Source organism: Talpa europaea, assembly GCF_964194135.1.
Source record: "Talpa europaea genome assembly, chromosome: 7".
Classification (NCBI taxonomy): Eukaryota; Metazoa; Chordata; class Mammalia; order Eulipotyphla; family Talpidae; genus Talpa; species Talpa europaea.
The window spans coordinates 64,633,284-64,658,812 of NC_140074.1; the positions used below are offsets into that span (position 1 = coordinate 64,633,284).

At 48.8% G+C, this 25,529-nt stretch overlaps 1 protein-coding gene across 4 annotated transcripts in view; it reads right to left on the reverse strand.

Annotated features, from left to right (window-relative positions):
• The window catches only part of WHRN (whirlin), a gene marked incomplete at both ends in the record, with an annotated part of 78,339 nt that overhangs the window by 43,389 nt on the left and 9,421 nt on the right, over positions 1–25,529 (reverse strand). For all 4 annotated transcript variants that reach the window (XM_084238609.1, XM_084238608.1, XM_084238606.1 and 1 more), the window contains 2 exons: positions 3,734–3,859; positions 10,179–10,400. In XM_084238609.1, coding sequence (XP_084094735.1) covers positions 3,734–3,859; positions 10,179–10,400 — 348 coding nt within the window. The remainder of the gene's footprint in view (positions 1–3,733; positions 3,860–10,178; positions 10,401–25,529) is intronic.

Genomic DNA, 25,529 nt, shown 5'->3' on the forward strand with positions numbered 1-25,529 from the left:
CCCAGATAACCAATACCGGGGTTGGGTTCCCCTTTTGTGCACTCACTTGGTCTCATGTGCTTCACCATAGTGGTATCTGTCACAATTATAATTCAGCAAACAATTGTATAATATCTCTCCTTGCTTTTTCATTAGAAAGTAAAAGACTGTGTCCGTCTTGCTCAGCTTAGAAGCTGCAGGGCAAGCCCAGTGCCTGGCACACAGGAGTGATCAGTATACATTCGCTGACTAAGCAAAGGGAAGGGGAGCAGGGGCAGCATGGACACCTGCATGTAATGCCCATATCCTTCTTCCTTCCATACCAAAAAGGGGCCTGCCAGAGTGTGACCTGTGTGGGCATCTCCTTGTGGATATGGGAACCTGTAGTGATGGAGAATGGAGAAAGTTCCTGGTGCCTGGGCACCTGTAGTTCTCTCTGTCCAGGAAGATGTGCAAATCTATGAGAAAGTCTTGTAGATCATCTAACCCAACCGTTCAATTGCTCTCCGGCCAAGCAGGGAGAGCTAGATGCAGAGAGGGGGAAAAACATGTCTATCCTCACTCAGCTCATGAGTGCCAGAGCCTCGGGTTCATGCCCTCCCCTATGCGAGGCAACCCCTATCTCCGCGGGACTGGTTCAAATTCCAGATCTTGTATTAGAAAGAATTTGACCTTTAATACAATGAGACTCAGTTTCTTCAGCTGTAAAATGGAGACATAACACCCATATTGCCACTGGAAGGCAGCGGGGCCTAGTGGTTAATACATGGCCTTAGAGTGTGCCTGTGGGGGTTGAACTCCCTGCTGTAGCACTTCTTAGTTGACAATTCTGGACGAGTTGCTTAGCATTGCTCCTGAATCTGCCACCTGTAATGTTAGGAATAGGAACATTCCATTTTCATATGTTGCAAAAAATAGATAAAATAACAAATGTGAAGCATTTAGTACATCCCAGACATAGTAACTGCTTAGTAAATGGATAACAAGATAATAAGAGCTAATACCTGTCAGTAATGAGGAAAAGATAGGGGGAGGTGGGGGAGAGAGAGGGAGGGGGAGAGAGAAGGGAGACACCACTTTCAGTATCACCCAACATAGTCTCTCAGCAAGACCAATGGAAAATTGCTCCCAGGTCTCAGAAAGAGGAACAACTAGGCCCCTCAAACACAGATGGCCTATTTTCATCCTACAAATTTTCATCCTACCGACCAGCTTCCCTTTTTCATTGGCTGCCAGGAAACTGAAAGTCCAATCTGTGCCCTGCGTGTGGCTGGGTTTGCAGCCCCTCACAGCAGTGTTCGGGGTGGGGGGAATCCTCACCCTAGCTTCTCTTTCCCTCCACCCCCATTTATTTCCTCCAAATTTTCCCATTTGTTCATTTAAAAAGCATCTGTGTTCATTTAAAAACTCTGTTTAGGAATGGCCTGCAATCTTTTTTGAATTTTTTGGGGGTAAAAGAAACAGAACTACAACTGCATCCAGACTAAATTCAATGTGGTAGGCTGGACTGGACAGTATCCTAAAACAGAAAAAGGACCTCAGTGGAAAAGAGACCAACTCTGAATTAAACTTGTAGTTTAACAGTGTGGTCCAGTGTTAATTTCTTAGTCTTGACAAGTGCACCTTGGCCATGTAAGATGTGAAATTAGAGATAAATGGATAAAGGACATGGGAACTCTCTCTAAAATTATTCCAAAACAGCACATTTATTAAACCAAATCCACACAGAAAATACTACGAGACTGTTTCCTCTCAGAGTCCCAATAAAGTATCTTTACTGCTGAGATCACAGCATGGAGACCAACCCAGAGCAGAGAAGAGTCCACCAGGCCCACCAGCACCCGCGCGCCTCTGTTACCCACCAGCAGGCTCGGGGGCCAGACAGCTGTCGAACCAGAATCCCAGCTCCTGGATGGAAATCCAGTTGGGCCTCTTACTGGCCATAAGGCTCTCTGAGTCTCAGCACACCTGTGAAGCAGGCTAACAGAAGAACCTGCTTTCACAGGGGTGCTGTGAGGTTGAAATAGTTTAATGACAGGAGAGTCAGGGGCCTCAGTCAGCCAGGGGCTGTCACAGAAGGCCACAGACTGGGGGGCTTCCATCAAAGCTTATTTCTCAAAGTTTGGAGGCTGGACATCTGAGAAGTTGCAGGTTTCTCATTACGTCCTCAAGTGACAGACCCGGCAGAATGCTCTCTAGACACATGCACTGACCCCACCCTTAAGGCCCCACCCTCAGGACTAAGTCACCTCCCAAGCCCTGCCTCCAGTACCACCAAACAAACTCCACAGTGCAGGGTTTCAACTTAAGAACTGAGGGGGGGGGAGGGGCAGTACACAAATGTTCTGTGCATGACACAGACACTCAATCAGTGAACCTCATTATTAATGCCACTGTGAATCTTTCCTTTTTTCATTTTTTAAATAATCCTGAGAAAGAAATGTTACTTATTTTGATTATCTGGGAAAGAAAGGGCAGCTCAGTCAGGTAGAAGGACTCTCCAAGGTCACAGGGTTATTAAAGCAAAAGCAGCAAGGCCAGGATGTGAGGCCAGACTTCCTGACTCCACACCCAGAGCTCAAGTCACTGTACCACATTCCTCAAAGAACCAGGCAGACCCCGGGGCCCTCTACCACTCCAGTTGCCTGCCCCAGGGACAGAATGGGGTGGCATTCAAAACCCTGTGCTAGAAAGACTCAATCTCAATCTCGTGCTTCATTTGGGCCTCACATGTAGCATCCCACCTAGCACCTGTGGTCAAACCCCATGCTCCTTCAGGAACTTCCCCCTTTTCCCCAGCCCCTTTACCCATTATCACCTCCCTCATCCTGCAAGACCCAGGTCAAATGCACCTGTGGCCATTGGTCCCTGCTCCCTATCACTGACCCTGGACACCCAGCCCCAGGTTTAGCCCAAACACAGTCGTCCTTTTTTTAGGTGATCTGGGTCCTGGTCCAGTGTCCTTGTGGGCAGACCCCTTCACCATCACCTCCCCCCAAGCTCTGAGTAAGTTCCTGGCACTGCCTGGCAGGCAGTACAACGTGGCCGTTTAGGCGGGGGCTTTAGATTTCAGATTGCCTGGGCTCTGATCCTGCTCTGCTGCCGTGGGCTGTGTGACTGTGGGAGTCTGTTTAATCTCCCTAGGCCTCAGTTCCCCTGGCTGGAAAATGTAGGTGATAACAAGCCATCCCACAGGGTAGCATGAGGGTTCAGGGGAATGACAGGCGTGAAGTTGATTATGAAGACCGAGCATACAGTTAGCCCTCTTTAAAATCTGAGTTAATGTTATTTCAATAATTGCTGGTTGCCCTGGACTGAATGCCAGCCCTGGAGCAGCCCAGTGCAACTCCCATCCAGTTCTCAGCTTTCTCTCCTCTTCCTTCTCCATGCACCATAATAAACCCTCAAGTCAAGGCCATCATAGGCCATCAGCATGTTTGCAAAATAGCAGCCATCAAGAGCCGGGCTGGCCCGCTGCCCAGCACCACGTGGGAGGCTGCCCTGCACTGAGGAGAGCTGGAGAGTTCGGGGGGGGGGGGAAGGGGGGGTGGCAGAGGGGAATATCTCCTGCTGCTCTCCCAGAGCTGTGAATTTGAGGCACTCAGGGAGGACTCCCGGGTGGGGTGCTGTAAACACTGCTGGAAGTCCAACGGAATCAGCTGTAAAGAGTTCCACAGGCATAGATCTGTCCCGCCCTCACCCCCAAGCATGTATCCCTAGTACCCCATCCCCTCTGTGGGAACCAGGTCCTCACCTTGAGCCCACTGCTCTCTGCTTCAGAGTCCGGGTCCACACCCGTGATATAAATGCCCAGGCCATACTCGGCTCCCCCTCGGATGGTGAGGCCCAGGGATCGTCCATCTCCCAGCACCAGGTTCACCTGCAAGAGGGAGAAGAGACAGCATTTGAGGACCTGGAGGAAAACTTCTGGGGGCAGCAGGCTGCCAAGTCCCATCCCATACCCTGAAGAGCATAGAGAGTCGGGCCTGCAATAGCTTCTAGAACAGTCTGCCCCAGCTCTGACTTGTCAACTTCCATAGCCTGAATAGGCTGTGCAGATGTGGGCAGGCACAAGTATTCCGCACTAACCGAGTCCCCTCTCTGAGCCAGGCCGCAGGGCCCCCGGGGACCAGCTGAGGCCTCTGCACTGATGGCATCGCAGCCCACTCCTGCTCCCTTCACGTTGTTACCAGGCTGATCCCAGGGCACAGAATCACTGTTGTGACCATACACTTGCAGCTTCAAACAGCACAGACTTATTATCTTAAGGTTCTGGAGGTCAGAATGATGGTCGCTGCTGTCCTTCCAGAGGTGCTCATAGAGAATCACCTTTGCCCTCTCAAGAGGCCACCTGCATTCTTCAGCTCATGGTCCCTTCCACCACCTTTAAAGCCACAAGGGAGCATCTTCTAATCACATCACCTTTTCCTGTTGCTGATCCTTCTGCCTCCTTCCTCAAAGGGCACTGAGATGATGTGGGCCCACCTGGTTAATCCAGGAGAACCTTCCCACCTCGGGAGGCTTAACTGGCTCTCATGGGGAGTCCCTCCGGCCATGGAAGGTGTTAAGTTAACAGACTCCAGGGAGGAGGTGGTAGATGCCTTGTGGTCTTGGAGGGGTCATTCTGTCCCCTATGAAGGAGGTGACACAGGCACACTCCTGTAAGCCTCAGACAAAGCCTCTTAGAAACATGGCTGTCAAAGCCTAAAGACTGAGCCAGGAAAGGGGAAGGAGATGAATGTGCTAGGAGCAGCAGCTCATACAGGAGCTCAGAACCTAGCAGAACAGGCTCCCCTGGAGCCACCTCTGGGTGCTGTTTGGCTGGAGTATGAAGAGAAAGTAGGGAGGCATGAGGTTGGTCTACAGGGATAGGGGGTGTAAGTCAAGCCCAGAAGTCAGAGCTTTAGGCAGGAGAGTCTGACAGATATGGATTTTAGTAAGACTATTGGGGAGGGGGAGCTACAGAGAGAACGTTGTTCTTAGATACTTCCTGAGAGGTTACAAGGGTGGAGGAGGCAGGGCTAAGCCAGCAGGAGGTCAGTGGCAGCTCTAGTCTCCACACCCCTCTGTGTGCAGCAAATGGATCCCCTTTCTCCACACTGTGCCCTCAGGGCTTGAACAAACCACCCCTGGCCTGGGGCCTACATGCCAAGGCTCAGTGACCCAGAGTCAGTCCCACCCCCACCTAGTCCCTCTAGCTCCAGGGCAGAAGATGAGGTGGGGATGGGGATGGAAAGGAGGCCAGGAACACACAGATGGCCTGGTCTTCTTCGGCAGCCCTCTCTGAATACTAAGGATGGAAACAAAGCTCTCGCCAGCCCGCCACCTCCCCATAAATCCTTTACATGGGAATAAAATGGAGTCTTTATCAGAACTGTAACAACAGTCCTATCAACCAAGGGTAATCAGACTCTATCACTTGCTGGAAATTCAACCAGCGTTTGACAGGATGCAAAATTCATGTGTGGAAAGGACACTATGATGTGAGCGGCAGCCTGGCACCATGAAAGAAGCCCCCCCCCCCCGCCACGAGCAGTATAACCGTGACCCTAATGACAGCTCACTAAATGAACTACTAACCTTAAAAGGAAAGGAAAGCCTATCGTGTGGAGGCTAAGTGAAGTGAAGCAGTCACAGAAAGACAAAGGTTGTCTTTTTTCTCATATGAGGTACCTGGAGTGGTCCTATCCAGAAAGAGGAGTGCTGGATACCAGGGGCTGGAGGGAAGAGGAATGAGGGATTGTCATTACAAATGTTTCGTTTTTGGACATGATGAAAAGAGCTGTGGAGACTGATTACCCAGCAAAATGAATGTGCTTTCTACCACTGAGCCAGACACTGAAAGATGGTCAAGATACACTTTATGGTATGTGTATTTTGCCATAACTTAAACAAAAAAATTTAGAAGATTTTAATTCTACCACCTCACTCCTAAGCCATTTCTCCAGGTTTTCAAGATGGGAAGGCCATGGGAGGTCACAGTCCATCTACTCTAGTTCACCAGAAAGGAACCCCAAAGTCTAAAGCTGAGGACCTGCCAACCTAGATGAGTGTCACCTCCTTCTGGGGGAAGCAGAGGAGGCAGGGATGGAGGACATGCCTTTTTCTTCCTGGAGTATGAGGGGTCAGGCACCAGCCCCTAGCGCCACAGGACAGGTATCCAGGTAATAACAAAAATGCCAACTTGGGAAGCAGGGCCAGGTTCTGGGTGCAAAGAACAGGGTGTGCATGGGTCTGATCAAACACAACTTACATTCACACCCAGCAAACGTTTGTTGATCCTGTACCATGAACTGAGCCTGGGTTTTCATTTAGTCACTCAGGTCATAAATATTTACTAACTGTTGTGCCAGGCACTTTAGGTATAACAGGGCACAGAATCAGAATCCTTACCTCCATGGAGGTCACCCAGTGTGGGGAGACTGGGCTTAATCACTGTCTCCATTTTAGAGAAGGAGACCAAGGCTCAGAGAGGTATGTGACTTCTCCAAGGTCACACAGTCAACAAGTGGCAGAGCCAGGATTTGAACCAGGCAGTCTGGTTTCACTGTCTTACCTTCCCTGCCACACTGATGCTCTCCCGTTTAGCCTCCCCATCAAATGTATTCTGCTCTATTATGGCTATAGGGGCAGAGGGTTCGCCCAGCATGGGAAGCTGGAGCAGTGAGCACCCCTGCTCCCTGTTCTCTGAGGATGAGGCAGTGACTTGAGCGTGAGAAGCTCTGATTCCCAGAGTCACATATGTTCTGCCCTCTGTTCCTTCCTTCAGTCTCACGAAATGGTTCTCATACTTCAGAGTGTAGAAAAGCAGTTCCAGGAAAGGCTACCAAAGTGAAACCAGTTTCAGTGGACAATCTAGGGGGTTTCCCAGGTAATTTTGCTACATGGGTGATTTTTACATCTCTGTTGCCATGAGAACTCATTTTGTTAGTGGAACAGCCCAGGGCCCTGGTGCTGCCTGTCACCACAGAGGACAGTAAGCAGAGACAGCAAATGAATCGATAAATGCTTTGATTTTTTCAGCTCCCTCAGATCAGCTCCTGGTCACTGATCTGAGAGAATGGTGGACATAGCACCCTGAAGAAAGTGCTCTGCCATCTCACCCCGAAATGCCCTTTTCTTCCTCCCTATGCCCCTATCAAATTCCCTAAAAGGCATGTCTTCACTGGAGTTGAGTTAGGATTTGGGAGTCTGTTCAGCACTATCTGGAATATGAGAAGATGAAACCAGGCCACTGGAGAGAAGAGAGTCAGGTCCACGGAGTTGGAAGTGAGAGTTCCAGAGACATTGCCCCCATGCTCCCCCCCAAAACAGGCAAATGGGGGTTTCCAACATGAAAATAGTCTGCAGTCTGCATAGAGGGTAGAAGGATGAGATCTGCATTCTTACTATTTCCTCTCTCCTGAGGTACCTGGGTCTTCCTGGGAATATGATTCAGTCTCTGCCTTTTGTCTTCCCACACTGTACTCTGAGACCCTCCAGAGGGCACAGTATCTCCTCCCCACCCTCCCACCCACTTCAGTCCAGCCACAAGGCCCTTACTTCTAAGCCTTGAAGATGAGGGCTCACTCCTACCTCAGGGCCTTTGCATGTGCTGTCCTTGCTGCCTGGGACTTTGAAGCCCCAAAATGGTACAAAGAGGCTCCTTCCTCTCTAGGTTTTAGGTCAGAAGTCATCTCCTCAGAGTGGCGTCATCCCTGACCATCTCATCTGAAGCAGTGCCTCCCTCCCATCATTCTCTATCTGCTGTCCTGGCTTTTATTTCCTCCCATCAATCTTCACTACCTCAGTTATCTTGCTCACACATGCTCATTTCTGGATTATTATCTCACTCCTCCATGACCTTCAAACTCACTGGCAGGTTCCCCAGGGCAGGGTTTCATCTCTCTTGTCCATTTCTCTCTATTTCCACCTCCCAGGACCATGTAAGGCACACCACAGGTGCTCACAGAGTATAGGGAGACTCTGAATGGATTCTGATTGCTGCAGGGCTCTCAGGATCTCAGATTCCGCATCCATTAAATGCAGATAAGGACTCCTACCCATGGGGTGGCCATGAGGATCCGGGATGATGGTGTGAGCAGAGGCCAGCAGGCAGCCACATGCAGCAAGGTCTCCATCAGTCATAATTACCACTCAGCATCAAGCCTTGTGCAGGGAAGGGACTCCAGGAAATGATAAAGCAAGTTCCTGTCCAACCCTGGAAGACCCGCCTTGAAAATGACTCCAACACCACAGGCAGCTCCAGATTGCCAAAAAGCAGCGTCACCTCTGACCCCGCCAGCTCAGCCACCTTGACCCTGCCAGCCAGGCAGGCTCAGGCCTCGCTTCCCAACTAGCTACCCCGCTGCTTCTTGTCTGGCACAGAAGCTGCCGCCTTCTCTGCAGTGTCCGGCATTATCGACGTTTGAGCAAAGAACACAAAACACATTAAATAAATGTTACAGTCTTATTGACAGAAAAGGAGAGATGAGAAGCGCCTGAGGGAAGGCGCTTGGCTCAGAGCCCCCCAAGCTATGTGGCCTCTGGGCTGGAGGTGCAGAGGTCCTCAAACACCAAGGAGCTGTTTTCAAGAATTACATTCTTGGTCTCAGGGGCAACCATGGGGCAAAAGGCAAACAGTATCCAGAGCAAAGTTTAAAACACCAAGGGGCTGCCTCTCAGTCCTTTTTTTTCCCCCCCAGGAAATAGCCAAGGACTGGGGGGTAAGCAGGGTTCTCTAGGGGCTATCTATTAAAGTCCCTGTCCCCCTTCTTCAGGTCACAACACACCAAAGTGCTTTGGGTAACCACCCCTCCCCCACGGGCTATAGTCTTGGTGATCCTGTCAATCAAGTGCTCCCTCCTGGGACCTTAACTTAAGGAGAGGGCCACACCCTTCCAGGAAAACCTTATTTTGCAGTAGGTGACCAGGACAAATTCCTGTTGCTTACAGCCCAAGACCCACAGTGCAGAAGGCTTCCTGTAGCGCCCTGGCTCCCAGCATCTGCGTGTGTCCTGTGTCTGGGTCTGAATCACTAAGAAGCTGTATCCCATCTAAATGTATATTTAAAAAAAAAAAAATTACACTATTTTTTTTTTTTTTTCAGATAATGCTGGTTTACAACACTGTATATGATTTAGGGGCACAGGTTCATACCTCTTAAGATGTAAATTACGGGCCTCTCTGGTGGCAAAAGGGGTTCAGCGTCGGCACTATGAAGATTTTGCCAGCCACTGCAGCACCAGTTCGATGCCCATTTAGGGAGCTGACTCACATGATGCAGCAGACCTCTCCTGATTCACTCGGGGCTCCCCTTAGCAGTGTGTTTTAGTCAGTCTGTTCTGTTCCCCACTCTGTCTCTGGTGAATCCTCTCACCCCCCTGCACCTCTGGCCTACACCCCAATTCTTGTATGCATAAATAAATAAAAGAAATCTTTTACAAAATGTATATTACCACACCACAGCACCAAGCCCCCATAATCTTCTACCATAGTCCAGTAGGCCCCCTCCCCTTTGAGTCTTCACCCTCTCTCCCTTGTCTGCTGGCAGCCTCAACACTGCAGTCAGATTTCTAGGGTTTGTTTTGATTTAGTTCTGTCAGTTCCTTTGTTTCTTTATAGTCCACACATGAGTAAAATCATCTGGTATTTGTCTTTCTCCATCTGACCTATTTCATAGCCATAATCCCTTCCAGCTCTATCCATGTTGTCAAAAATGGCAAGATTTCATCTTTTTTATAGAGCATATTTAATTTAAAAGGAAGCTCTGGGCTTTCTCTCTTCCCTCTTCAATTCTCTATAGAGTGGGTGTGCCCCCCCCCACCCATCAGAAGGGGGCAATATCCGAGATGATGGGGATAGTGGAGGGGATCTGGGTCCCAGAATGAGGCAGACACAGAGCTGCCCACTGTCCTAGACGGTGCCCTCTATTCTGCCAGCAGGAGAAATTGACCTGTGTTATTTAATTCACAGTATTTGGCTCTCGTGTTGCAGTAGTTTAGCCTGCATCATAATATACACTGCACAGTCAGAAAGAAAGTAAAAGGAAAGCCGATCACTGGGGACTTGAGGGAGAGAAAGAGGACAGAGCCCCCACGGAACCAGGCCCCTTCTTCTAGACTCTAAGAAGCTGTCCTGGATTAGAACTGGCAAGGAGAATGGGGTCTCAGAGCCCAGCCTCTCTCCACCAGCTGATGCCATGGGGTCAGGCAGCTCACCTTTTTCTCATCCCCGCCTTGCAGGAGGTGCAGGTTGCTCCTCCGGTCCCCCTCTCTCTGCCTCAGTGCGCTGCTGCCATGGGGCTGGGGCAGGCTGGAGGGCGGGGAGATGCTGCGGCCCTGGGGGTCCACCCAGGTGTAGATGTGGTTGGTGATGTAGCCCCCTGGGACACGCCCTGCTGAGTACACTGACAGCACCAGCTTCTTGGAGCCCTTGAGAGCCTACAGAGAGAGGGACACATGAGTTAGCAAAAAGGAACACCTGCCCATTTCCCAGAACTTGACCCTACACTTGGAGGAGGTCAGTCCCCAAGTCCTTTTCTTTTTCTAAGCCTCAGTTAGATGGAGACAAGGACATCTGTCCCACCTCCATCTTGAAATGGCTCAAACACAGGAAATTTGATCTCCCAGCATACCTCTGCTGAGCAGCTAGAGACTATCATCCTTAGCAACACCTGACTGGCATCTGGGGACTTGGCTCTGGGGGTCCCACCATTCCCTGACTAGCGGGGTCCCTGTGGCTAGACTGTGTGTGCACACAGTGCGGCTTATGCTGAACACCTGGGTCTGGAATGTGGGCACAGTCGGAGGGATCCTACGTGACCAGTCCCAGTAAAAGGCCATGGGCATCCTGGGCAGGGAACATGTCACATGTGTTGTCACAGTCCAGGGATGGCGGGGATCGAGTACCTCTTGTGTGCTGGCATGGGGAGAGGGCTGGAAGCTTGAGACTGCTGTCCCCCAGACCACCCCACATGCCTTTTCCCAGGGCTCATTTTGAAGTGTGTCCTTTCACTGTAAGAGATCTCAGCCATGTGCTGAGTACAGCTATCTGGGCAACCTCTGAGTCCCTCTAATGTCACAGACGTGGGGGTGTTCCTGGCAACCCTTATTAGATCCCAAACAAGAGAGTTAAGAGAGAAAACATTAACAGTAGAGATTCCTTAGCATCCAGAAGGGTCTGGATGTGTCAGACACTGCAGAATATCTGCTATGCTTTAGCTCCTGAAATCCTCAAGGAAGCCAATCTTGTGGGGGAGGGATCCTTTGGTGCTGGTGAAGAAACAGAGGGGAGCTGCCTATCCACACACTGAGGAAGATATCCCTCTCACATGGCAACTAATTTTGAGTGGAGAGACCACTTTCCTTTACATTTCCAGCCTGAGGATGGAAGGACCACAAGAAGAGCTAAGTCCAAGGTGTGCTCTGGGTGGAAGCAGAGATCAGCCATGTTGCTCTCCCACAATGCACCTGGAGCAGAACTGAAGTCAGGTTAAAAGCAAGCACCTCCCCCAACGGGGGAAACTTGAGTAAACAGAGTACCTACACTTACAAAGATTCACATTGCCTTTAAAATTACATTAAAATCATTACAAGGAGGTTGTGATGCCTTGGATATGTGATATATTTTAATATTAAGTGGTGTCAAAGGATAGAAAACATGTCTGATAGTATGATCTCAATTATGTTAAGAGAAAAATCACATAGGAAAAAAACATAACAGAAGAGAGGTGTGCCAAGATACCAGTCTTGCTTCTGCCCAGGGAGGCAGGAGTATGGTGATTATTGTTAGGTTCTTCCTGTTTTCCAATGTTTTTCAAATGTTCTAGAATGAGGGTATATTGCTTTCAACATCAGAAAACTTCGCCATGCCTAAAAGGAGAGGGGAACTACGCTTTGCTGTAAGTTCCCCCAAACTTGCCTGAATCTGCTGCATTTGGTTCCACTGACTACCCAGTACTCTTGATAGACTTAAGGGGGTCAAGGGCTGAACTTCCAAGGACAGTGGGTCGCCCAGCGGGGCAGGCACTGCCCGAGGACACTCTGACATTTGAACCTCTCCTGGAGGAGGAACAGCAAGTGGAGGCACCTGCTCCCTCAATTCCACGGCTCAATGCCAGTCCCCGGAGGAGGGATAATGAGAGGAGGGCAGCGTTCCAAAATTCTGCTTTTAAAAACGACTTTTGAGAAGATGAGCAGGGGAAGATTTACAGTGTTCTTTTAGCGTTCCTTGGGACTCCCCTGATAGAACAGTTAGAGGGGAAATCTCCGCTGAGTTTGAGATGCAGGATGGGGAGGCAAAGACCAAGTGGGCTTCTGCAGAGCAAGTGGGGAAGTGGGTCACAGGGCACCAGCGGCATCACAGAGGCCTCAACGGCCATCGCACCTGCCAGAGATCTTCCTGACGCCCCCTCCTCTATGAAGGCGCTGGTTTGCAATGGCCCTGACCTGACCGGCCTCTTCTCTGCAACCTCCCTAGACAAACTATGAGTCTGAGCCCCATTGTTCATTGGACAAGGGTTTGCTAAGGGCCTACTATGTGCAAAGCCTGGGGAAAACAAAGAGGGCAACGTCTCCTGACACTTGCAGCCTGGTACACAGTAGGTCATCATGATGCCCGCAACTTAGTATAAGACAAAGCTTCACCTAGCACACAGTAGGTCCCCATGATGCCTGCAGCCGAGTGAGAGATGAGTCTTTGTGTGGCGCACAATGGGTCCTCAGAAAAGGTTGACTTGATTAGGTGAGAAAGAAAGTAAACATGACCTTCAAAGAAGCCATAACATCCACAGGCATCACCTTACTCATCTGATCTGAAAGGTTAAGTTTGAAGGGAACAAAGGGTTGTGAGTGGAAAGAACACAGGCTGTGGAGTCCTGCAGAATGGGATGTAAGTTGCACTTCTGTCTTGGGCCAGCTGCTTCCCTGCTCCAAGCTACACACGTGAAGGAACAGTGCCCACCTCTCAGGATTGGGTGGATTCAAGGAGACCACACAAGGGAGCTCTAGAGCCTTTGCACACAGTAGGAGCTCAGCAAGCCCTGCCACCCGCTCTCCTCTTTCCAGAGCATCTGGATTGAGAAGGAACACTTGGTGCAGAAAAGCATAGTCCGAGTTCAAAAATAAGGTGGGGAGAGATTGAAAAGCATTGCACGGAGCCCAATCTGTATTCTGAGTCGCCGGCAATAGTGGAATTCTCTTGGTCAGTTCTATAAATAGGCAAGCAGCAACCTTGAGCCTGGAGAGGAGGTTAATGCCTTTGATGAGAACACCACTGTGAGCTGGTGCTGGAGAGGGCCCAGGAGGTCAAAGAGTCTCCCACCTGCTGCCTGCCCCCAATATTTCACAGGGTGGGGGGCCCTGTTAACCAAAAAGGAAAGGCACAGGGGGGGTACAGCTATGAGAGGCCCAGTCCAGATGCAGAAGCCCACTCTGGGCAGGCTGCGTCCCCTCTATACCTGTGCCCCCCCAGCCCATGGGACCAGGGAACCTGAGAGTCACTCAAGCTTAGAACACTCCGTAGGCTGAGACTGGCGCTTTGGAGGGATAAATACGGGTTTTTAGTGGGTCTTGGAGAGCAAGCAAGAGTGTCATCATCCCCTGCCACCGTGTTTTTCTGGCAAAAGTGAAAAACACAAGATTCTCGAGACAGCACTTCCAACTCTGCAATGCTCAGAACTCAAGGAGTGTGTGTGTGTGTGTGTGTGTGTTTCAGGGAGGAGGAGGTTAGTCTAAGGCAGTCCTCCCCTTCTTACTGTCTCCTTGTCTCCATGTTTATGAACAGCCACTAGCTTATTTTTAAGGGTGGACCGAAAAGGAGTCATTTCCTCCAGTGAGTTGGTGACCGTCACCCTGCTCGCCTTCCACCAGCCATGCGCACCGGCAGGCCACTGCCACCTTGAGCCCTGAGGCTCAGGCCAGGGAGGGGTTGTGCAGTCCCCACCGGGTTAGGTGCACCAGGCCATTCATTCTCAAAAGAATCAGCCACTTCCCTCACCAAAGTAGCCTTGGAAGCAAGCAGCCTCCGGCAGTGGGGCAGACTCCGAAAGCATTTGGCTGCCCTCAGACCCAGACAGGCCCTCGCTGAGCCTCTGGCTGGCTGGGTGACCAGGGCTCCGGCCTCCTCTCACTGGGCCTTGCTTCTGCACCTGGCAGGGAGCAGGTCGGACACACTGGTTGCTAATGTCTCTCTGGTGCAGGCTGCTTTTAGAAGGACATGCTACACTTACCCTCACGGGGGTCACAGGTCGCGGCAGTGAAGAGACAGGGGCCTGGGGCAAAGCAAGGGCAGATTCCAGCCAGGCATGGAGCCTGGACCCAACTCCTGGCCTGGGAAACTATCCTCAGTTTCCCGCATTGACACACTCAGAACCACGCTGAACTGGTTGCTACTAGACTCGGAACCTGATCCAGACAGAACCTGGGGGCACTGAGACTCCATCTCAACAGGACCCAACAGGGTTTAAGAAAACACTAGAAGGGCAGATAGTGGGGAGGGTGTCTCAGATGTGGCAGGAGCACACTCCAGCTCAGCGTTGTCGTGGGTAGCAGGGGGCCTTCAGAGGGGCCTGAGGGCTGGAGAGACACCCCTCCAATGGGACTAGGGCCGGAGTCCCTGTTCTTTGCAGGCAGCTGCCTGCTGAATGGCACCCAATAACGACCTTCACATACCCTGCATTCTCCACCAGTATATGTTGTGTGGGCGACATCTGTCAACCACACCTCTTTCCTGCTGTGGCAACCTGCAGAATTAGCCAGACTCCTGAAGTACTTGCTTATTAGCTGTGCCACCTCCCACACGTTACTGAACCTCTCTGTTGATGTTTCTCTCCTGTGAAAGAAAGATCACAATCCTACTCTATTTTTAGCACAGTGCTTATCACTCGGGAATTTGCTGAGCCAGGGTTAAAAAGAAAGATCTAGGGGAGTCCACTGCAGGCACGTGCTCCCATGCTGGTCCCCCAATGTTTGTGGAGAAACTCAACCTGGGGGTTGGCTTGCATCCTACCAAGTCAGATCATTGAAGAATCTCAATCTGACCCAACAGATGGCATCACTAAGATTCTATCCATCACCAGATGACTATTCAGGCAGCACGTTATGATTATGGAAATGTAAATTATATGTGTATGTCTTCAAACTTAATAACTTGCTACTTGGATTAATGCTCTCAGGAGGCAAATTTGCCTCACTCAGCTCTTCAGCGGCAACACTGAAACCTCAAAATCACAGACAAGGCTGACATGATTCTCTGCTGGCCAGAGGACTGACAAACAGCCTGGAAAGAGTCAGAAAGGCAGGGGACTGGAACTGTGTGCTAAAATGGCAGATGGGACTTTGCTCCTGGACTCAAAATCATGCACCACGGGGCAAGCAAGAAGAGGACCTCAAGGTCACAAGCCTTTCAGACTATTGTCCGGAGGGGCGTGTACAGAAGAAGTGTTCCGGAAAATTCTCCAGTGAGAATTCATGATGAGTCATCCAGCTTTATTTCAGGGCACGACCTCAAGGGGCAAGTTTTCTCAGGAACAGAGACGGGAAGGGGAACTGGACTGAGACTCAGGTTCATGATGGGAGGAGGGAATAGGACGAGGTTCACCTGCCCTCCCAAGTCCCACCTTGTGTGGCTGGGGCTTTAGGATCAGCCACACTGGGCACCAATCCTGGCTGTGCTGTTGACTTGCTGTGTGACACAGAGCCAATCATATAACCTCTCTGATCTTGTTCCTGCCTTTAAAATGCATCTGCTGTGAGGATTATTGAAGACAGTCTAAACTGTCTATATAGTGTATGACACACAGCGGGTACTAAATGTCTATCAATTCCTTTCCTGAGTCTACCAGCTCCTCCCAAACATGAGCCCCAGAAATTCTCTGTATGTCTAATCTACATGGACACGAAGATAAGAGCAACTCTCACCTCTTCTTTCCCTCTTTCCACCTTGTCATAGAAGACCCCTCTTCCATTAATCCATACTCCCTCATATCTGCCCCATCTCTGGCATTCAGCCCCTTTCCCACCACCTCCAGGAAGCCTTCCTAGATAGTGACTGACTGCTCCTCACAGACCAGACTGGTAGGTTCTGCATTACCTTGACACATCCTGTCTCCAAGACTAAAAGACAAGTTCCTTGAGGCATAGCGCATGTTGTTTTCTTTATGATCTCTCCCTGCTCCTTCTCACTCATTCATTTGTACATTCATTCATTCTCCCATTCATTCATTCAATCAGGCATTTACTGAGCTTTCCATAAGCCAGAGAGTCCTCAGGAATCTGCTCAAATTAGGCCACAGGAAGAAAAGTGGACTAGACTGGCTCAGGTGATCCTGGGTCCCCATCCCGAGCTTCTCCACTCGCCTGAGTGCATACACACTCGGCATATATGGGATTTGGAGAGAGAAGCAGGAGGGGGGGCTGTGATGAGCCCTAGTTCTGGAGCCAGGCTGCAGGTATTCCATTCCCAGCTCTGCCACCTGCCCACAGCAACCGCAGGCAAGTTACTTCACCATCTGTGCCCCAGTTCCCCAGGCATAAGATGGGATAATAGTGGTATTATCTCATGGGGCAGTTGTGAGGATCAAATTAGTTGAAATACATAAAGTATTTAGTGCCTGGAAGATAGGTGTGGGTATTATTATTATCGTAGAGAACCCAGAGTGGCAGTCTCGACCTTCCCCGCCAGGGCGGCTACATTTTAGTATCCAGCTCCCTACATCATACAAATGTGTGGATGCACATGAACAAAAATATTCATGTCTGATATCTAAGTACATTGACTGATACTTAACAGTTTCATCATCATTTTTCATGTAAAAATGTGTATTTTGAAGATCTGTCCACACCACTCAATTAAGCTCATTTCATCCTGCCCCCGCAAAGCATTCCCTGGCAGAGACGTACCAACAAGAAACTCCCACTACCCTTTTTTGCCAACTCTAACAATGGCACGATGAACATATTAATATGCATCTGCTCACTAGACTAGAGAAAAGTGGAATTCCTGAGACAGTAGGCAGGGTGGTCATGCTTTCCTTGGGAGGGTGTCCTTCCCAGTTGTTGTTCCTCCAATTGCCTGCAGGGTGCAGCCCTGTGCCATCTGGGTCTACTTAGCCCAATTCACCCCAGGTTGGGCCTGTGAAGGAAACTTCTGAGGAGTGTGGTGGGGGGCGGGGCAGGAAGAAGGGTCTTTCATATGGTGTTTTCCCAAAGCAGCACAAAGGAGGGTGAAGGGATCCACCCTCCTTCAGGTTTTCTTCCACAGACTACAAGAGGCAAATCTTGTTCCATCTATGGAAAAAAGTATTGCAAAGAGCTAAATTAAAAAGCTGTCTTAGAGGCAGGGATCCTACCCCTCTGCAAGAATTTTTTAATGGGAGATATTTTCACTAGAAAGCCATCCCCAAACCAAGTTCCGCCTCTTCCTGTCTATGAGACTTTAGACGATTTACTTAAGCCCTCTGGGCCTCAGCGTCTCACCCATTAAATGGAGTCACTGACACTCCCCTCCCTGAGTGGCAGGCAGGCTGAATGAAGATAGGCCAGAGATTTCACACAAACATCCTGAGCCAGGCAGGGGCACTGCAGGGGCTCAGCCAATGGCGGGTAGGAGTCCTGGTGACAGCAAAGCTACAGCGATGACCACATCGCTTATTCTTCCTATTGCAGAGGTGATGAAAGAGACTCTAGGTGGGGGCGTGTCTCATGGACTTCACGAGGATAAATAAGAGGCAGAACCTGGGTTTGAATCTTGGACTCTCTCTAGTCGTGCCTCTCTCATCAGTGGCTCAAGGGGTTCAGATTAACACAAGGCCAAGCTGACAACTGGGCCTCATAGGATGGTCGAGGACAGGGTCTGAGGAACAGATGTGGGACTATAGGCTGTAAGCAAGCCAGAGCTCCTGGACTTGAGCCCCAAGCCGGAGTCATGGGGAGCCACCCAGGCTGGAAAGGCCCTCCCCACTCAGCCCCACTCTAAGGAAGACAGACATCAGCAACGTGATCTCTGCCCAGTGGCATATTTTAATGTCATGAGAAAGTAAAGCCCTAATTAGTAGCTCTGTCTTCAGAGCTGCTTCGCTCTGCATCACGTTTTTATGTGTGTTAATTACCTCTTACAGGGACCACTAACTGCAATGGCTTCCCAGCCTCCTCCCCCAAGACTCCAAATTCAGTCTACAGGGCAGCCAGAGTATCCTTTAAGAATGCAAGTGGAGGGACTCCCTGGAGGCACAGGGGTTAAAGATTCTCGAACTATCAAGCTATTACCAGCCACTGCAGCAGGGTTCTATCTCTGGCAGGGAGCTGACCCGCATAGCACAGCAGACCTCTCCTGCCTCCCGCTGCTCCCCTCAGCAGTGTATTCCAGTAGATCCGCCTGTTCTGCTCCCCACTCTGTCTCTGGTGAATCCTCTCACCTTCTGCAACTCTGACCTACACCCCAATTCTTGCATGCATAAATAAATAAAAAATAAATCTTTTTCTTTTTAAAAGAATGCAAGTAGACACTGCCTCTTCTCTGCCCCCAAACTCTCCCAGTGCTTCTGATATAAAATGTAAGCTCCTGTTGGCTGGCGAGCCTCATCTTCTGCCATCAGACCTTTCTTAAAATATCAAGTGCTCCCAGTTATTTGCAAGTGCTGCTTCCTATATATATCTCAACATACTTATATACCAGACTTCTTCACTTACATCTTTTCCACATGAAATAAACATGAAGAAAAGCAAGGTAACTTCCTATTGAAGTTGACCACCAAGAAGGGATTTTGCTTCTTGTGAAATTTCAGTGAGTTCTCTAGGCAAATCTAAAGAATGTATTCATTTCCTTTTTGCCTTGGTTGCTAGGAAGCTCAGAATTTCATTTAAATATGAAATACTATTACTATTAAATACAACACACACATACCCTGCCCAATATGGGATTTCTGATCTTTCTGCCTTTTCATGGTGTGCTCTTTAGATTATATTACTCAATTATTTTTGAAATAGAAATATTAACTATAAATATATGAAAAAAGATGTAAATGGGATATGCTGAGTTAAGAAGGTTTTAAATCCCACCTATCACATAAGAAGTGCTCAATAAAATAATTTCCAGATGGATGAATGAGTGCTAAAGTATATCTCAAGGATTAGATAGTTTCTCCAAGCAGTAGGAGGGAGAGGATTTTTTCACAGATGCTTAGACAATGACTCTGCTTTCTCATCCAACCTCTCTCCTTCCAACGCCAGCTACTGCTGACTTTGGTCTAAGCATGCATGTTATTTATAAACACCCCCTTAAACAAAAGCCCAAATATTATTAGTCTATATTCTTTGGGAATGTTGAGATGAGCAGGTAGTGGTGTGTTTAAGAATCCACTCAATGAATTCTTGAATGGGGGCTTTGTGGTGATGTCCCTGACACCTGTGTGCCCATCGGGAAGCCAGGAACTGGGGCAAAGCTGGCCCACGATGAGGGCCATCTGCTCTGTCTCTTTGTGACCACCTGACCTGCTTAGGCTTCTGCATCCTGGACTGCAGAGCAGCTGTGTGAGCCCATCCAAGCCCCCATCCCTGAAATGCAGTGTAACAGAAGAATCAGGAGGCAATACATGTGCAAAACGAAAATGAAAGGAAGCTGGGTGATGGAAGCACCGAAGAAAGGTGAATTCCCAGAAATAAAGGCCTGGGAGATGGCAGAGAAATGGTGAAGTAGGACAATGGGAGCAACTGTGGCTTCTTTCCCACTCTGAATTTTCTTTAAAGCTGTTTAAATTCGCCTTTAATTTGGGTCTTATAGAGGAGATTTTAAGAAATCAAGCCTTGGTGTCTCTCTCTCTCTCTCTCTCTCTCTCTCTCTCTCTCTCTCTCTCTCTCTCTCTCTCTCTCTCTCATTTGACCTTCTCCAAAGGCTCAGTAAAGATACAGAAGGAAATCTTTGCTCTCAGGCTGGGGCTGGAGACGCTGGGATCCAGGAACGGGGACCTGACATTTTAAAGTTCCTGTTCTCCACTATCCTCCTTTCTAATGGCTGGTGAGTTAAGACTGTGTGAAAAGGAAAAACACCAACAATCAAAGAAAGGGGGAAAAAATGTTGAGAAACGGTCTGAGAAATTTGCAAGAGAGTGACAGAGTGTCCATCCTTTTGCAAAACTCATAAGATGAAGACAGAGCAGATTCCAGAGATATTGATTTCTTTTTAATGCAATTCTTCAATTATCCACTAAGCCTAGCTTTTACTAGCATAGCTTATAATTTAAGTAAATTGCTTTACACATGTTCTTTTAAATTTTGTCTCTTATTTCTTTTCTTTTTTTCTTTAAGAAAGAACTAACAAGATTCTAGGGGTCATAAATATAATCACTCAAGATGGAGGTCATATGGAGTGTTTGGTTGTCTAGAATCAATGTCCACAGCACATCCATCCATCAGGAAATTGTTTGTATCAATATCATTTTCTCAGTTCATGATGCACATGGATGGGTGCATTCTCCTTCCAGACTCTCCATTCCTGTCCTTCCTCACGTTCTTTGTGGTCTCAGCTATAAAGGGGAGGGGCTTCCAATTTAACTCACCCCCAGACTAAAGAATTCAAATTCCAGGTGGATGAATCAACCATCTAACAACCTACTCAGCAGATGGCAAAGAGAAAAAGACTGGATTTGATGCCATAGAAATAAAAAATGCTGATAATTAAATGGGCACAGGACATTAATAATCAAGTTATACACCAAAAATAAATTATGTATGTATGTGTATATATAGCTATTCAAACAACACGTTTGCAAAGGAGTTCAACCTCGCTATTTAAATTATGTAAATTAGAACATGATACTTATTTGTCTATCAGATTGGCAAAAATGGAAAAGAAATATAATATCCAGCGTTAGCAAGGCTGGGGAATATGAGGCATCTCACACACCGCTAATGTTGGAAGGAAGGGCCGCTTGAAAACAAACCTTTCCCAAAAGCAACTGGGCTACAGTTAACAAAGCATTAACAATATGCCCATTCCCTGACCAATGCCACCTCCAGAAAGACAGCCAAAGGAATTGTGAGAGATGCTCTTGAAGATTCACAGGCAGGGGTTCTGCTCCCTGCTCTGTCTCTGGTGAATCCTCTCATTCCCCCCACACACACTCCTGGCCTACACCCCAGTTCTTCTACACATAAATAAATAAAATAAATCTTTAGAAAAAGATTCACAGGCAGGGATGTTTAAAGCAGCAATATGGCTCTTGTTGAAAAAACAAACAGAAGAAAGTAACCAAATAAAAAGAACCAAACAAACAGAAGTAACCAAATAAATCATGTCCCCCTTTGCTATATTATACAGTCATTAAAAAGCATGTTCTAGAAACATTTATCAAGGTGGGAAAACAGTCACTGGTGAGGAAGCAGGCTTAATGACTGTGTTTAGAACGGCAGTTTTGGAGAAAATTCCCAATACAGAAGTCCACACATAGGCACCCGGAGGGCTGGGAAGCCAGGAATCCAATTGTCAGTGGTGATTTTCTCTGGATGGAGGGGGTTAGCAATGATTTTAGTTTTTTTCCTTTGTGTTTTTCTGGGGTTTCTACATTTTCTAAATTGAATCCGTGTCTCTTAGGTCATTCACACATACACACATTTCCTCTTAAAAGCCCAGACAGATGCCCCTGCGCTTCAAGTTTCCTATGAACCCAACAAAAGGGCCTTTCATTTGTCCAGTCGGTGACAGGGTTGACAGCCACAGGCCTTTTACATGAGGCCCAGAAAATCCAGTTCTGACCCTGCCCACACAGCAGACAGTGCGGATGGATTCAGCGACGCCACCATTCAATGAGATTTCTGACTTCATTTGTCACAGGTTTACCATAATGGGGATAGAGTTGAGGTGACAGTTATCTAATTTGGGAATGTCCAGAGATAATGTCCAAAATAGAAAACAGACAAAGGCTGGGGCCTGGTGAGGAAGCTGGGGGTGGAGGGTGGGGAAGAGCAGACCCAGGGTTCTCTCTGTCCCTAAAGTCTAGTCAGTAAAATGCACAGAGCTTGCCCAAACAGGGCAGGTGACTATGGCCTGAGTTGTCTGGTTCCTCGTGGGTTGTCTCGTTCAATGGCAGCAAGGCCACTCCCATAAGGAAAAAATCAGGGTAGAAACATCCATTTCCTGAGCCCCTGCTCTGGCCAGGACTATGCTGGGCCTCACACCCAGCTTTTCCTTCAGAAGTAGCCAAGAGCATGGACGAAAGTGACGTGCTCTGGAGTCAGGGCACCTGGGTTCACAGGCGGTCCTGCCACTTCCCACCTGGGTGAGTGTGGTGGTCACTCTCCCTTCTCAATGTCCCTTCCTCTCCTGGGGGCTGTGGTGAAGAGGAGGGCAGAGCTCCTGGGGGCACACAGGAGACCCTCCAGATGGTACTATTTATTAGTGTGCTGGGTATTATAAGCTTGTCATCATCTGTGTTCTGTATTCTATACCAGGAAGAGCCTCCTCTAGTAGGACAATGACCCCAACCCGGCAGACTGAACACAGTAGGAAATTATTAAATGACCAGATTAATAACCAAAGCAATCTGAAATGAAGGGCAGAAGGGGGACGCTATATTTTTGTTAGCAATTTTTCTGCAATTCCAAAATTAGTGAATAAAAAATGGAAATAATTATAAAAAATAATAAATGTCCAGGTTTAATAGCTGTGCCTAATGCTTTCACACGTCAGTTGTCTGACCCATATTAGAGATGAGGACACTAACAGAGGAGCTCGGTCACCTGCTTGCCATGACTCCTGTTCCATCACAGTCTTACTGAAGAGGATGTTGGGCATCAGTGAGGTTAAGAAGCTGGTTCAAGGGCCCACAGGTACCAAGGGACAGAGCCAGGCTTCCAACCCAGAGTGTCTGGCTCCAGAGCCCAGGCTCAGGCCTCCTGGGATGTCACTCTCTCTGGTGATGGGGCTCAGGACACCTCTCCTCAGATCAAGAAACCCTGGGTTTAAACTCTTGCTCTGCTATTTTCTGTCTTTGTGACAATAGGAAAGTGCCAAACTGCAATTTTGAAAAATGAAGTGATAAAAGTTTTACAGGCCTGGAACCTGATAGGGTAGGTGGGAGGTTTAAACAAGCATTTATGCAGAAAGCATCATTATTGTGAGCCCTCAAAACAAAGGTTGCCACGTTCCCAGAGCAACAAATTAAAGAAAACACTAGGAAACATGCAATCTGTGCCGGGACAGATGCAAAGCAGTCCCCTCCAGGGGGGAGCTCAGGGAAGCAACAGGTTTCCCACAGACGGGGGACCTTCACAATGGTTGGGGAAGGGGATGTGGTCAAACAGGAGAAAGATGAATCAATGCCTTGTTTCAGGAGAGGCCATGTTGCTCATCTGGCCAAATGTGGACTATACTCGGAAAATAGCCGAGAAAAGATCGGCCTGTGGGTAAAAGAGAATTAGATCGTGGGCAGCCTGAAAATCAGGTTGAGGTTCTCAAAATCTGCCCTGCAGGCTCCCAGTTCCATTGCAAGGCTTCAGGCAAATTTAGAAAGTTCTTCCTGCCTCCACGTGGGAGAATGGACAGGTGGGCATGTAACAGGGTGGTCCCCAGGAAAAGGGGAGGTTGCAGATGAGCAAGACAGGAGACAGACAGTGAGGCTGCTGCAGCAGGCAGAGGTGCGGTGCGGGTGGAGGGTGGTGTGAGACATGCCTGCCCGGGAAAGGTCAGGAAAAGAGGGCCCGTGTGATCCCCACAGTGAGACATGGAGCAAAGGAGCAAGTCAAAGTTACAAACTTGGGCAACATCCATGATTTGAGGGTAAGAGAAGGCGCCACCAGCGGGTCAGAGATGATGAGCCCAGGCTTCCAGGGCGAATACAGGCGGCCCTTGATACTGGGGAGGAACCGGAAGATAAATAAAAACCCAAATGAACCAAAATGAGGTACATCTCCTGCTCAGGGACAAGGCAAGCCGCTGGGGGAAGATATTGGAGGGCAGAGAGAAAGAAATTTAAGGCGGTCTGTACATCTTGACCTTGACAGCAGACTTGACATCTCAGGATTAGAAGGACTTGGGAGTAGAGAAGGGGTGAGAGGTGGAAACCTGGAAAAGGTTTGGGGTCCCTGAGCAGAAGAGGAGGGAGGAAGAGGGGGAGAGAGAGAGAGAGAGAGAGAGAGAGAGATTGAGAGAGAACTTGCACAGCAGTGGCAGTGCGCTGAGTAAAGGTCATGCTGATCCTGGCACACCAAAGGAACCCAGGCCCCCCATTGGGACCTAGAGGGAAGTGGCAGGATGAAACCCCTCCCCCAGTGACTGCTGAGTGAAGTTTCCCTACCTCCACAGGAAGTTAATTCGGAGAGCTGGACTACTTTTCTTTTCTTTTCTTAATCAGAACCCTCTTAATGAAGACGAGCACACCATTTTAGAGTGCTTCAAATAAATTACAGGGTTTTTTTTTCAAAGTGCAAATGCCCATGTTGTCAAATCACCACTTTACCTGCATTAATTGCTCTAATGGGTTCTAGAAAGAGCCACCTCCACTCCCTGCTCATCAGAGCCCCCCGGGAGTCCTTGGGTGGTGGTGGGGGGGGGAAGGATGCCAGGGAACAAGGATGGGGATGCAGCCTGTACACACTGGCCTTTGAGTTACGCCTCTGTCTTCTCTCCCCACATTTTCAAGGGATGTCGGGCTCGCAATTCCATTCAACCACTGGGATTTAGGACAGCTGTGAAACGAAAATGCAGATGCCAAAATCCAGATGCCCAAATCCATAGGAGCAGTTACATTATAAAAGAGACTCTGTGTATGTGGGAATATTGACTACATTTAGTAAATGACTCTGCAGTTCAGAGCTATGAGGAATCACAAGGGCCCTGAGTCCTAGCACGTTCTTCCAAAGGCAGTTTTTTTTTTTTTTTTTTTTTAACTAAGCAGGCACAACTGAAGAGTTTCAAGCCAAGAGCATGCAGTCGATAACATTTTTCATCCCAATGCTTGCAGCGGGACCTCCATGGCTATATGTTTCCCACTCTGGATATGCAACAGCTAACAATTACCTGTTTGTGAGGACGATGAGCCAGGTTCAAGGGAAATGCAAAGGGCACTACTCAAGGTCACAGCCACATAACGCAGCAACATTGTCGGAAAAACCCAGATCCCACTCCAAAGCCAGCTCTAAACTCTTGTGCAGGAAGGTCAGACCTCCCTTCCCTCAATTTTCCAACATATCAGCTGCCCTTGCACATCTGGATTAGTGTTCCAAGACAGCTGAGGATGGGAACAGGGTCCATCTCTCTGGTCAAGTGTTCATGTGGCTATGTGGGGGACTGTGTAGTGGCTGGACAGGGACAGGAGCAGGAGCTCTATGATCGGAGCAGACGGGTGAAGGAGGAGTCCTGGAGCCCTCGGTGGCTTTCATAGGCTTTTATTGGGATTTATCAGGCACATGGCAGGCAAGGGTGGGGGGGAGTGTCAGAAGGCTGGCAGGCCACCCAGCCCCCAGTGAGTCTTCACTCTTTCTGGGCTCTCCAGCGTTCTCTCGTGGCCTCTACGTCTCCGCTCCTTTCGCTCTTTCTCTTTGTTGTTCTACTCACTCTGCTCTGTGGTTCTCTTCCTG